The sequence below is a fragment of the Glycine max genome, chromosome 19, assembly GCF_000004515.6.
Source record: "Glycine max cultivar Williams 82 chromosome 19, Glycine_max_v4.0, whole genome shotgun sequence".
NCBI classification, from domain to species: Eukaryota; Viridiplantae; Streptophyta; class Magnoliopsida; order Fabales; family Fabaceae; genus Glycine; species Glycine max.
The window spans coordinates 46537450-46550768 of NC_038255.2; the positions used below are offsets into that span (position 1 = coordinate 46537450).

At 31.6% G+C, this 13319-nt stretch overlaps 3 protein-coding genes across 5 annotated transcripts; all 3 read right to left on the minus strand.

Annotated features, from left to right (window-relative positions):
- Positions 1-1722: 1722 nt before the first annotated feature.
- LOC102668441 (MATH domain and coiled-coil domain-containing protein At3g58270) lies at positions 1723-4508 on the minus strand. The gene is made up of 4 exons (XM_006604617.4): positions 4323-4508; positions 4031-4207; positions 3787-3941; positions 1723-3234 (listed from the first exon to the last, which is right to left on the minus strand). The coding sequence occupies exons 2-4, from the start codon at positions 4150-4152 to the stop codon at positions 2279-2281; spliced, it is 1233 nt and encodes a 410-aa protein (XP_006604680.1). The 5' UTR covers positions 4153-4207; positions 4323-4508; the 3' UTR covers positions 1723-2278.
- A 2025-nt stretch (positions 4509-6533) lies between these two features.
- On the minus strand, positions 6534-7745 carry LOC102668571 (uncharacterized). The gene is made up of 2 exons (XM_006604618.3): positions 7646-7745; positions 6534-7303 (listed from the first exon to the last, which is right to left on the minus strand). The coding sequence occupies exons 1-2, from the start codon at positions 7743-7745 to the stop codon at positions 6534-6536; spliced, it is 870 nt and encodes a 289-aa protein (XP_006604681.2).
- Positions 7746-9002: 1257 nt separating this feature from the next.
- Positions 9003-11905, minus strand: LOC102668708 (MATH domain and coiled-coil domain-containing protein At3g58270). 3 transcript variants are annotated; one of them, XM_006604619.4, is made up of 4 exons: positions 11632-11905; positions 11307-11447; positions 10730-10884; positions 9003-10346 (listed from the first exon to the last, which is right to left on the minus strand). In XM_006604619.4, exons 2-4 carry the CDS (start codon positions 11426-11428, stop codon positions 9484-9486), a joined length of 1140 nt encoding a protein of 379 aa, XP_006604682.1. In that variant the 5' UTR covers positions 11429-11447; positions 11632-11905; the 3' UTR covers positions 9003-9483. The 3 variants fall into 3 exon arrangements, with proteins under 3 accessions (XP_006604682.1, XP_006604683.1, XP_025982750.1); XM_006604620.4 differs by having other exon boundaries at positions 11708-11900; XM_026126965.2 differs by lacking the exon at positions 11632-11905 and having other exon boundaries at positions 11307-11625.
- Between the last annotated feature and the right edge of the window lie 1414 nt (positions 11906-13319).

The window sequence follows — 13319 nt, forward strand, 5'->3', positions numbered from 1 at the left end:
AAGAAGTAAATCTTATCTTTATGCAAATTTAGGATTGAAGTGAAGAATTTAATTTTAATGTTCTAACTATATAAATATTCGGATAAAATATATTTGTTGTTTTTTAATTAAACAATGACCGTTCCCAATTATTTTTATCGTAAAAAACCACTTAGTAGAAACATTTAAAATACGTTGAATCATTTGACAGTTAAAAATCCTGAGAAATTAATGTGCTTCCATTTCAAACACACCCTCTTTAAAGTCCAACTCAAAACCACATTATTTTAGTTCTTGGAACATAACCATACCGCATCGATCAGAGAAAACGGAGGAACAACACAACAACCTTCTGGGATCTGGATGATAAAACTTTCCTCTCAACGAAATGTCGTCGTTTTGGTTCTCTTATCCCAACCAATCTCTTTCTCTCTCTTGATTTCTCTCTCATCCGTCGCGGTTCCTTCGCACAAAATCGCTGGATTTCCGCTATTTCCATCTCGATCTGGAGTGAGAAGAACAACCTTCCTCGCTTAATCTGGGATTTTCCCCCCTTTCGAATGTAGGGTTTTGAGAAGGAGGAGTGCGAATTCGATTTCGAATTAATGTTCCTTTTCACGGACGAAGCTCGGATCGACTCGGATGATGGCAGATTATGCATGGGTGCGGTGGTGACCAGTTGAATCAATCGACAGATGTGGCTTGTACCTGCTAACGTGATCACTGTAGCCATCGATTCTTCATCGTCTCAATTTATATGCAAAGTATATATTACACACACATAAATCTAAACTTTTCCCTTTTCCGATGATTTTTCTTCTTCCACGCGCTCATCGATTATCTGCTTTTTTAATTGAGAAAACTTTCGGAAATCTCTCTTTAATCACTCTAAATTTTGGAAATCTGTTTCTTTCTGTTTGTCCTAATTTTTCTGTGTTTTTATTTTTTGGTGTGATGATAAAGTTTGTTATGGGTGATGGTGTTTGTTTTCATCTGGACGAGTTTTGGTTTTTATTTATATTCTTTTTTGTTTTGGATGAAAAAAGGACCGAGAGGCTTTGGATTGAAAAAAGGTTACCATTCCAGCTTTTGAAGCCTCCAATATCATTCGAAGATGACGTTTTTTTGGATTCAAGTGATAACCATGCTACAACATCTTTGATAGACATTGTCAAAATAAATCCCATTTTTATGTAAAACATGGTGTTGAATGAGTATGTACCTGGTATTTCCGACAAAGCAAAACCGCCGGAAAATGGTTCGCTGTTCTCACAAAGCAATTTCTGGGATTAAAAGCCGTGTCAGAAAAAAAAATCCTTAAAAAAAAAAACCTGTCAGAAATCAACTTTTACATGACCATTTAACATAAAAGACTTAAACGGAAAAAAGTTAAGGTAATAATTCTGATCAACATTTTGTGGAGGAACTAAAAAAACCTTAAATAACTGAGAGACTAAAATTATATTTTATTATACATATTTTTATATCATCATTTAATTACATATTTTAATATATGTTAAATTTATTAGTTTTTATAACTATCTTAAAATCTTATCAAAAATTTATTTTGATTATTTGATAGTATCAAAATATTTACATTAACAAAGCATCACAATTAATCTGAAGCCTCCGGCAGAATTCATATTTATTTTCTGAGGTAATTATACTTACGTTCTTTAAATTTTAATAAAATATATTAGGTAAAATAGTATATTAATGATGATGTAGAAGATTTTTACAGTTATTTATTCACAAATTAACATGTAAAATATGTACTTTAAAAGTCACAATAGCTGTAATTTCCTATTAAACACAAAAAAAAAAAAAGTGAATGAGCATGCAGTGAAAATGTGTTAAAAATTAGGAAAATGTGTTAACAGAAAGGTGATATTTATACTATGTTATATAAATTAAGAGATATTTGTAAAGAGTAAAAAAAAAAAAGCGAATGGGCATGGAGTGAAATTTTATTAAAATTCAAGGAATATGAACGTGATTTGTCCTTATCTTTTATTCCGTCATTTTTGTTTCTAGCAATGCAATGAGTTTCAATTCATAAATGACAAGGCTATATGATTTGAGAGTAAGATAAACACGTACTGCTTCCAAATTTAGGTACATTATTAGAGTAAGGTATATGTTTTGTATGTTGGTAGCAAATAACAATAGCAAATCAAATGAAGTTAGCAAAGATTTAACTTAGTTGGTTCAACAGTGAGTTGTTGTAAATCTAGTAACTGTCTTTGATTCTCAAAGATAAAAAAAGAACCAAATGAAGCTTCCTTCAAGCGGCTAAGGACTATGGTATCCCATAACCAAGTTCAGCATCCATGTCCCTCTCCTGGAAATCATTTTCTACCTCTGCCAAGTCTCTCCTTGCAACCTCAAGGTCAAGTTCTGCAACAGCCAGTTTAGTCTTCAGCTTCTTCAATTCTATCTCTAAAGAAGCTATATTGACCCTTATACTTTTCACGTACTCTCCTCTTTCAAAATAAGCTTTTGCACTCATTGCTGATTGAACATGGGGCTCTAGCCATGTCAAGTCAAATCCAAAGGGTTGAAGTTCTTCCCATAGAACTTGAAGGTGCATCATACAATCATCATTACCCATATCCCTAATTGTCTTAGTCTTAAGGAAATGTAGCACTCGTCCCAAGGCAATGAATGCCCACAATATGAACCTGGGACTTCTCCTTCTTTGATTCTCTATTAGTGATGGATGCCATGAACATACCTCCTCCCATAATGGAATAAAGGATGCTTCTTCTGCCTCTACACTATTGAAATCTATAAGGTCACTTAGAGGGGTTAAGATCACTTGCTCAGATTCATCAAATAAAGAAGGATACATAGGGGGAGCACTAGGAGCAAATTGAACTTGTTTAGGACTTGGAGTGAAATCTGAGGCTGAGGGTCCTATTTCTTGATCTTCTGAGTGTATGAGTTGCAGTTCTATTTCATTTACGTGATCATCTTTAGAACCTTGGGTACTTGTAGGACTTGATGTCAAATCTGAAGGTGTCATTTCCACTTCTGTTAGCCTAGCTTGATCTCCATTAGGTTCATGAATTGTCGTAATGCTTTGGGCTAAGCTGCCTGGAATGTTAAATGCGACCTTAGAGACTAAAACTTGAGCTTCAATTATACATGCATCTTTCACAAGATAACCTTGAGCAAGGTCATGGAATTCACTGAGAGGAATGAAAGATGGAGAACCCCAAGCACTGTTTCCAGCATTAAACTTCTGCTGGGTTTCTGGAAAAATTCAATTTCAATCATCTAGAATTAGAATTGTCATGTATAATCAAATATAATTCTAATAACTTATATCTTAAATTACGGTAAAAAAAAAAGACAAATATTAATCAATAGCCATTTTCTTAAGTTGGTTCCTTTTCCACCTATGACGACGAATTTAGTTATGCCTTGTACTTTGATTTGATTTTCAATTCAATTCTAAAATTGCACATGGATAGTATTTTACTAGCATATGTAGTTCCAAGGCTACTATTCCTTTGACCACCATATTTCCTGCATTTAGAAAGTTCTTGAACATAACCAAAAAGGAGGTAGCATAACTCAGTTAAAAGTTTGAAGTTGAAGAACATTGATCAATCAATATCTTGGGAACAAAATCTGTCAGTCACCTTCTCAATAAACGTTAGCTTATTTTAATTCGTAGATGTATTGTTGTTTTAAGACATGTATATTCATATATGGATTCATCATTTGGTAAAACATAATAGCATTGAAAATACTATACAGAGTAGCAAATAAACAAAATGAGCATTCAAGACAGATAGTTACCCTTTACAATTGACTTCTTGCTATCCACCTGGTTAATAAGAGCCAACCTGAAATATACAAATCTGCTCCATCCATATGGTGGTAGAGAATCAGCAACCTTCATATACAAGGACAAATACTCCACATTCCTCCCCTTAGGATACAAAACAATCTTCCTGTCAAAGGAAAATGGCACATGAACACACACACACTTTAGTAATTGTATAATTATTAACGGCTTAGAGTTTCACTCAAACCCAATTACCATTTATAACCGCCAACTTTGAAAGCCTTGGAGGACTGTTTCTTGGTATTCAATTTGGTGAAACCTTCAACCTTCCATGTGAATTTCTCCAAAGCAACACCCTTCACCTGCTGGTTCTCCATTCTAAATAGGTACCTAGACTTGAGCTGCTGCTAAAAACAAAAAACATGAAACCACCTGTTTACAAAGGGAAAAAAAAAGTTACAATGCTTGATAATGATACAGCATGAAGTACATACACAGTGTGAACAAGTGGATATCAAAATATAAGAATTTGGGCACAGAAACTCACATGAGAAACCCAATACGCTTTGAAAAGTAAAGACTTTGGAGCAAGATTACAAGTCCCAGATGATTGATTAAGCACAAAACATAGGACCGATAGACCCAGTACATCAAATGAGAGTACTCTGAATCCAATAAATAGAAGTCGATTGAAATGAGTTTCTGATTTTGTGCTAGGAAGTTTCACAAGAAAAACAATGATTGCTTGCTAGGAGGGTACTGTGCACAAAGTCAAACTAATTTTAGAGGCAAGCTAAACTCAAGTGGCTAATTTTTATTTTGGGATTATTATTATTATTATTATTATTATTGTAGTATAATTTTTCGACAAGAAATGTGAACTCATTTTCTCAATTAGATTCATTTATTAGCCTCGGGTCCAAGTACGAGGGTAAAGGTGTACTTGTAATTGTAAAACTCTTCGATGTTATGTCAACGTTTACATCAGCAAAGCAACATTAGATAGAAAATATGTGTGTAATTAGTGATTTTGCATTTTTGGGTTACCTTATAAACGTGGGTCAGCCATTCCTCAGGTATCCCAATGTGACAATGAGGTAATCTTACATTATGTGCGTGCCTCAAACCATAGAATATTTTTAAATTCTTAACATGTATGGTGTGAATTAGTAGTTGTGTTAAGGAAGCTTTTACTTATGGCAGCGTAGGAAGCACCATGGGTTGCAACTTGCAAGCTAGGGAAGTGTTTTGGGTCACTGTACACATGACATGAGTCCCTTCGCCTTATAAGGGATCCAAAAAAATTGGAACCATTCTATTCTAAGCTAATCAACGTTAGATTGGATCTCCAAGTCTATCTCTGTTCAGTCACCATTGATAGTTAAAAGTGAAGTGTTCATATATTGCAGCGGAAACAATACTAAATAGATAAATTTAAAATTGTGTACCCGATATCACATCCTGACCAAATTTTGCTATCAAACTCTGTTGATAAGGGAAACTTCATAAAATAAAGAAACCTTTTAATGTATGCAGAAAAAAAAAAAGTAGTGAGAGAGAATGACACTAATGTCTCTTTTAAATAGGAACCATTAAAGGACTTTTAGAAAATTGATTTGATAATATCTTATTTAATTTAAAACAATTTATTCGACTAAGATATGTTTGATTCGTTAAAATTATGATAGTAAAGACCAGGAAAATAAGACATAACAAAATCACAAGTTAGAAGATAATTTTTATCTTGTATATTATTTGACGAATAATGGACAACACAAATAAAATAATATAAAATTTACTAAAATACTTAATATTAATTATCTTAATATAAATTATATCAAATTTAATGAGTTTACCGAAATAAAAAAAATAGAAAGGGATTAGGAAAAAAAATCCGGTGCTTCCTTTTTAAAATATTTACATTGTTCAGTTACTATTTTTTGTTTATTAAAGAAATATATATATATATATATATATATATATTTTTTTTTTTTAATACTTTATACTCAGGATAAAAAGTTGTCCCATGATTTTCTGAAGAACAAAAATTAAAAATTTTGTCATGTTCTCATTTGTTTGATTTGTGTTATGCCCTAATATTTTTCAAATTAAACGTGAAACAAAAATATTTATTTTATCCAATACTGTAATTTTTAATGAATCAAACGAAAGCTTAATTTATCTTATTTTCAAATTATTTGAAAATAATTCACTTATCTTATTTTTGTGGCCAACAATCATCTCTTGGGACATCTAAAAATAAGTTGAATGTGAGGTGCTCAATGCTCACATATACAATAAATTTAAATTATTTTGCTTTATCTTATATTTGTATTATTTATGTTTTTTAAAAAAATATAATAATATTAAAAAAAATCATTTGATTGAATTAAATTCTTTAATTTAATTATCAAATAAAATATTTTCTTATATCATTTATATATAAAGATTCAAACGCATATTTGGGTGTGATTCCATAAATTCAATACTAAGTCTTGACCTAATTTATTTATAAAAAAAAAAAAAAAAAGCTATCGTTGATGTGATATAAGCAGGTTATGAACCCCTATCTAACAATGTGACCTATTTTTATCCATACCACCCATGACGAAAATATTACACATGCAGACTACATACAATGAAGTATTAGCAGTGGACACCCTAGCATTTCCCCCCATCATCTGCAAGGAAATGAAACTTAAAGAACCTTAAAGTTTTTTAAAAAGAAAAAAGAAAAGTTCAGTTATCATTACATAGTTTAAAACATGGCATAGCCTAATTCAGCATTCAAATCCACCTCTATCTCTATGAAACCTTTTCTTGCCTCAGCCAAGGCTCTCCTTGCTACCTCAAACTCAGCTTCTGCAGCTTTCAACTCTCCCCTCAACTTCTTCATTTTAACCTCCAAATCAACCACATTGTCTTTGAGTTTATTCACTTCAGCTGCTTTTTCCACCTGAGCTTTCATAGCCAATGCAGATTGAACATAAGGCTCCAACCAAGACAATTGAAATCCGGACCGCTTAACAAGTTCCTCCCATAAACCTTGAAGGTGATTGAATGCATCTTCATTCATATCCTTCACCTTACTTATCTTGAGTACATGCAGAACTTCACCCAAAGATGTGAATGCCCATTGTTTGAACAGTTTAGAACTTTTACTCTGGCTCCTTATCAGGGAAGGATGCCATATGCATGCCTCTTCCAACAGTGGAACAAAATCTGCTCCTTCTTTTGCTAAGCACTCCAAATCTAGAAGGTCCCTTAGTGTCAAATCTGAACCTTGAACTTCCCCTTCTGATGTTTCTGAATGTCTTGCTGATTGATCACCAAATTTAAGGTCGTTGGTTGGAGTAATTATGCTCAAGTTGTTAGCTTGAAGAGTGCTAAGATCAGAGACACAAACATGAGCTTCAATGATGCATGTATCATTCACAAGATAGCCTTGTTTAGGGTCATAGAAGTCACTAAGATTCACAAAAAATGAGCCCCACTCACGAAATCCACCTTTGAACTTCTGTTCAGTCTCTGAAAATGTACAAATATATATCAGGAATTAGAGATTTGGAATTACATATGATCAGATGGCAAATATTACTATTGGTTAATGATAATTAATGGTTGAAATTTATTGAATCATAAGACAGACTCAATACTGTTAAAAAAAAAAAAAAGACAGACTCAATAAATAAATAAGAAGTGAAACTTATGATTTCTAGTTATAAATTTTAGTAGAATGCGTTGTTACCATTTTTATGATAGATAATGCTAATTTCTACCAGACTACCACTACACCATCATTATCAAGACAAAAACACTAAATCAGGTAAGAACAACACCAAAGAAGATAACAATAACGACTAGTATTACCTTTTACCACTGATTTACTGCCATCCAATTGATTAATTAGAGCCAACTTGAAATACGTATTTCTGTCCCATCCATACGGTGGTAAAGAATCCGCAACCATCAAATGTAATGAAAAATGGTCAACATTTTTCACTAATGGATACAAACGAATCTGCCTGCAAGGTAATTAAGACAATCAGCCTAATTAATGAAAAGTAAAAATATGGGGTTCAAATTAAAAGTAAGAATGTAGAAAACAATATATGATACTACTATCTTTCCTTTATTTTCATCTTTACTAGGCCTATGGCTATCTAAAAGTAAAATAGCACAAAATTTCAGACTTGAAAATTTAAATTCATTTGCCTGTACCATTTATAACCTCGGATTTGGAAAGCCTTGGATTTTAGTTTATTGGTGTTCTGTCTAGAGAAATTTTCAATTTTCCACGTGAAGGTCTCAAAATTAATACTCGGTCTCCTCTTATTATCCATTCTAGTAGCTGCCATCATAAAAGAATATGTATAAACGATTCAGTGAACTCTTCAAGATGAAAAACAATAAAATAATAGAAGTATATACACAAGTGAACACTTTATAAGTGCTCTACACTAGTATATGAATATAGTAACTACGGGAAGAGCATAGAAATAGAAAAAAGATTTTATTATTTACAAACGTTGCCGGTGCAATGGAAAGAGGTGTGATTACGCAGATAATGAGCGTGATAACCAGAAATCGAAGAGAAAAAAAGGGAAGAAGCTAGTAGAATGAAATAATGAAAATGAAGTATTAAAGTCAACCTGGTTTGTTTTATAAGGAAGGAAGCTAAATACAGTTTATACTATGAAACTTCGGACGGACATATAATCAATAGAGAGAAAGAGACCATTACCAATAAAATAAAAGGGAAATTTCAGAGAGTCTACCAAGAAAACAACCCAAATAAATAAATATAAATTGAATAGAAGGAAGTTGTGCATATTTTGTTAGTTATGATCACAATGATATAATCATTTATTTAATTTCTATGGTTTATTTATCTTTTCATATAATAATGATTATATATCATCAAAACTATTCATGAGGGCAAAATACTTCAACAACAATTTGTGAAAAAAACGACAAAGAGTAAAAGATATATAATAGTAGAGGGAAAAAAAGAAAAAAAAAATAGAGAAAATGTGTTTCTTATTTCATTCATGTAGAAAGCATTTTTTTTTTCTTTTTTATAAGCATGTAGGAAGTATTTATACAAAAAATCTTGAGTTGAATTCATACGGATAAAAAAAGTTTGATTCATTTAAATATGGATAACATCTACGATTAATTTCAGTGAAAAGTCTATTAGAAAGAAGAAGAAAAAAAGATATTCATCTAAAATAAACTTTAATCGGTAAATTTGCTTTTGATCCACAAGCCATCGACAATGTGTTACTGTATAAAAAATAAAAATAAAAGGACATGATTGTCTTACTATATTACATCGAAGCTTGAAACCAGGGCTGTCGTGGAGAACATGTACTAAATTACTAATTCTAAAAAATAGGCTTCTAAAAAATAAAAATAAAAAAGTACAATTATAAAATATAAAAATACATTCCATAATATGATCATATTATGAAATAGAGAGACGGTATTTTTTTCTATAAAAAAATACATTAAACTTTTGAACCCTTAAAATTAGTGGTCGTGTTCTATATGTTACTCTGAAGTCTGAACCCTTCAAACTTTGACAGATAATAATACATATAGAGAAGTATTAGCAACTAGCGCCCAAGGCATTTCCCACCATAATTTGCAAGGAAGTGGAACTTGGGAGAAAAATCAAGTTCACTAATCACTATATATGCAATGTGCTAAAACATGGCATAACCTAAATCAGCATTCAAATCCATCTCTATGAAACCTTTTCTTGCCTCAGCCAAGGCCCTCCTTGCTACCTCAAACTCAGCTTCTGCAGCTACCAATTCTTCCCTCAGCTTCTTCATTTTAATCTCCAAAGCAACCACACTGTCTTTGAGTTTATTCACTTCATCTGTTTTATCCAAATGAGTTTTCATATCCAATGCAGATTGAACATAAGGCTCCAACCAAGACAATTGAAATCCAGAATGCTTAACAAGTTCCTCCCATAACCCTTGAAGGCGATTGCATGCTTCCTCATTCATATCCTTCACCTTACTTGTCTTGAGTAAATGCAGAACTTGGCCTAAAGATGTGAATGCCCATAGTTTGAACCATCTTGAACTTTTCCTCTGGCTCCTTATCAGGGAAGGATGCCATATGCATGCTTCCTCCAACAGTGGAACACAAGCAGCTTCTTCTTTTCCTAAACTCGCCAAATCTAGAAGGTCTTTTAGTGTCAAATCTGAACTTTGAATTTCCCATTCTGTTTCACTAGACCCACAGGTTGAAGAACTAAATGTCTCACTCTCATCTGATATTTCTGTTTCTATTTCTGTTTCTGCTTCTTTATCATCTCCCTGCTGTGTGGATTCTGAATTTCTTGCTGCTTGATCACCTGATTTAGAGTCTTTGGTTGGAGTGATTTTCTTCAAATTGTTAGCTTCAAGAGTGCTAAGATCTGAGAAACAAACATGAGCTTCAATGATGCATGTGTCATTCAGAAGATAGCCTTGTTTAGAGTCATAGAAGTCACTAAGATTCACAAAAAATGAGCCCCAGCTACGATATCCACCGTTGAACTTCTGCTGAGTCTCTGAAAATGTGCAAATATATATACCAGGAATTAGAAATTTAGAATCACATATGGTCAAATATTCCAATTGGTTAATGATAAATACTTCTAAAAAGTAACTAATGAAAAGTGAAACATACAACATACAAATACGGCGTGAGTATGATGAGATAAACAAATTCATATCATTAAATGTGGCATGTTTAAGTAAATATCTTCCTTGAAGTTTGGAATTTAAATGCTCACAGTGGTTCCACTCTATATTGATGATGGTTAATGGGTAATGCTAATTTCTTCCATGAAACCATCATTACCAAGTGTATATATATGTACACCATCATTGGCAAGACAAAATCATTTAACAAGAACACAGAAAAGAAGAGAACAATTAAAACTGATATTACCCTTTACAACTGACTTATTGCCATCCAATTGATTAACTAGAGCCAACTTGAAATGCGTATTTCTGTTCCATCCATACGGAGGTAAAGAATCCGCAACCATCAAATACAATGAAAAATGGTCAACATTCTTCATTAATGGATACAAACGAATCCGCCTGCAAGGTAATTAAGACGAAAATCATAATTAATAATGAAAAGTATTCACTCCGTCCCATCATAATTATAATGATAGTGTAAAAGAAAAAAAATTATCCTAAAATAATTATCATTTTAATTTTTCTATACAACATTGTTTTTTTCCACTTATATCTATTATAATACTAATATTGACAATAAAATTTATAAATAAATTAATGATATGAGGTTAATTTTGTAAAAAAAAAAATACATCTATCTATTATTTTTTGTTGACCTATTTAAAACAGAGGATAATTATAATGGGAAGGAGAGAATAAAAATTGGAGGTTGAAGATATAAAAAAACTCGATCATTAAGGCTTATTTTAATCTTTATTTAGCCTATGGGTATCTAAAAGTAAATAAAAAAAAAATTAGACCTCAAATTAATTTGCCTGTACCATTTATAACCTCGGATTCGGAAAGTCTTGGATTGTAGTTTCTTGGTGTTCTGTTTTGAGAAATTTTCAATTTTCCACGTGAATGTCTCAAAACTAATACTCATTCCCTTCTGATTGTCCATTCTAGTAGCTACATCTGAGCTGCCATTACAAAAGAATAAAGTTAATAAACCCAAAACTGTGGTTGACACACACGAATCTCCATAAGCTCAAAGAATAGAATTATATACAGAAGTGAAATATTTTTAAGTGCTATACAATAATATATGAATATTGCTACTGAATAAGCATAAAAGTAGAAAAAGCAAGTGAATTTGGTTTGTACTGGAAGGAAACTCCTAAAGGATTGAAATTTGATATGGAATGGAAAACACTGATATTGCAGAAAAATATTTGTTGACCAAAATATTTGCCCAAGCTACTCAAAGGGTCGTCACTCGTCACCAACGTTGCCGGGGCAATGGAAAAATGTACAATTATGCTGGTCGTGAATGTGAGGACCGGGAATAATGGAAGTAAGAAAAAAAAGGGAAGAACTGAAATAATGAGAGTGAAGTCAAGTCAACCACATTTGTCTTGAAAGGAAGGAAGCTAAGTTTATACTTAGAAATACCACACAGACATATAATTTATAAAGGGAAAAGGACCTTTACCAATAAGATAAAAGGGCAGCAAATGAAATTTCAGGGAGTCTATTTGAAAAACAAAATAAATAAATATAAATTGAATTATTGAAGGAAAGTAGTGCAAATTTGATTAGTTTTTTTCTTTTTTACACGGTGATATTCATGCGTACTATTTATATCTTATCTTAAAAGGACTTCTCCTCTCATCCATTTGTTAGTTTTAGTTATTTATGATCACATTTCTTTGATTAGTTTTTATGATTTATTTTTCTTTATTTATAATACTATTTTTTTACTTTTTAATAATACTAATTATGTGTCAAAAGTCAAAACTAGTCATGAGGCCAATATTTTTCCATGCTTAGTACATTATAAAATATCATCTCACTAAAATTTTAAGTAAAAAAATTGAAAAATTATTTTTCTCAATACTTTTAGAAGTACGCTTAAAAATCAATCCAAAGTTTTGGAGTTCGGCCTACTGGTTACCCGCGAATCTGAATTTATTTAAATTAGTTCAAATAGTTTGGGTTGAATATTTTTATATTTGGATTAAATCTGATCAAATCCGTTAAGTTTTGGGTTAAGTCACGTGTTTTAATATCTTAACCCATTGATCCATTAATTTGTATTAAACTATTATTTTTATTTATTTTTATATATAACATTTACAATATATCTTTTAAACCCAAAGAGTTGGCACAATGGTGTAAGATTTTGTTGTGTTCACATAAATAGGAATAATCTATTTAAAAGAAAAACTCATTTTTGATTCCCATCATGTACAAATTTTGCTTCGGCTAGTGACAGTCACGCACCATGAGCCAAGATTAGTCTTTCATCCAATAAGCATAGGAACACCAGTGATTTCTGACTAGAGGCAAAAAAATATAATATTTTTTTAAATTTTAAAAAAAAAATTACTATTATACTTCAAATTTTGTTTGTCAAAACTCTTGTAGCAAAGTTGGTTGTAGAACATTTATTTTATTTTTTAATTTGTTTCAAACTCTTTTAAATTTAGTTAAAGTTTTAGTTGATACTACTCATTTGACTATTTGAAAACATTGAAATTGTCAAATTATATCGTGATAGTATTAATATTTGAAATTTTTTGGCTTCATGGGTGTGATGTTTATTTATTATATTTTAATTTTGGCTTAAATATGTTTTTGATCCCTGATAAATACTATTTTTTTGCATTTGATCCATAATAATTTTTTCCTTTGAATCGGATCCCTATATTTGAAAAAATTTGTCTCAAGTCTTTGTCGTTAGTCTGAAATCGTTATCTGCCTACATGACTGTTAATCGACCACGCAAACATGCTATGTGTGGTGCTACCTACCTATAATTAATGTCTTAGTGAGATTGCACGTGAAAAAAA

Bases quoted from the DNA above. Each gene is read 5' to 3' on its own strand.
- LOC102668571 (XM_006604618.3), bottom strand. From the start codon at position 7,745: ATGGTTGCGGATTCTTTACCACCGTATGGATGGGACAGAAATACGTAT. The intron at 7,304-7,645 runs GTAATACTAGTC...GTACATTTTCAG, and splicing joins CAGTAAATCAGTGGTAAAAG to AGACTGAACAGAAGTTCAAA.
- LOC102668441 (XM_006604617.4), bottom strand. From the start codon at position 4,152: ATGGAGAACCAGCAGGTGAAGGGTGTTGCTTTGGAGAAATTCACATGG. The intron at 3,942-4,030 runs GTAATTGGGTTT...TTCCTTTGACAG, and splicing joins AAAGTTGGCGGTTATAAATG to GAAGATTGTTTTGTATCCTA. The intron at 3,235-3,786 runs GTAACTATCTGT...GAATTTTTCCAG, and splicing joins CAAGAAGTCAATTGTAAAGG to AAACCCAGCAGAAGTTTAAT.
- LOC102668708 (XM_006604619.4), bottom strand. From the start codon at position 11,428: ATGGACAATCAGAAGGGAATGAGTATTAGTTTTGAGACATTCACGTGG. The intron at 10,885-11,306 runs GTACAGGCAAAT...ATTACCTTGCAG, and splicing joins CGAATCCGAGGTTATAAATG to GCGGATTCGTTTGTATCCAT. The intron at 10,347-10,729 runs GTAATATCAGTT...GCACATTTTCAG, and splicing joins CAATAAGTCAGTTGTAAAGG to AGACTCAGCAGAAGTTCAAC.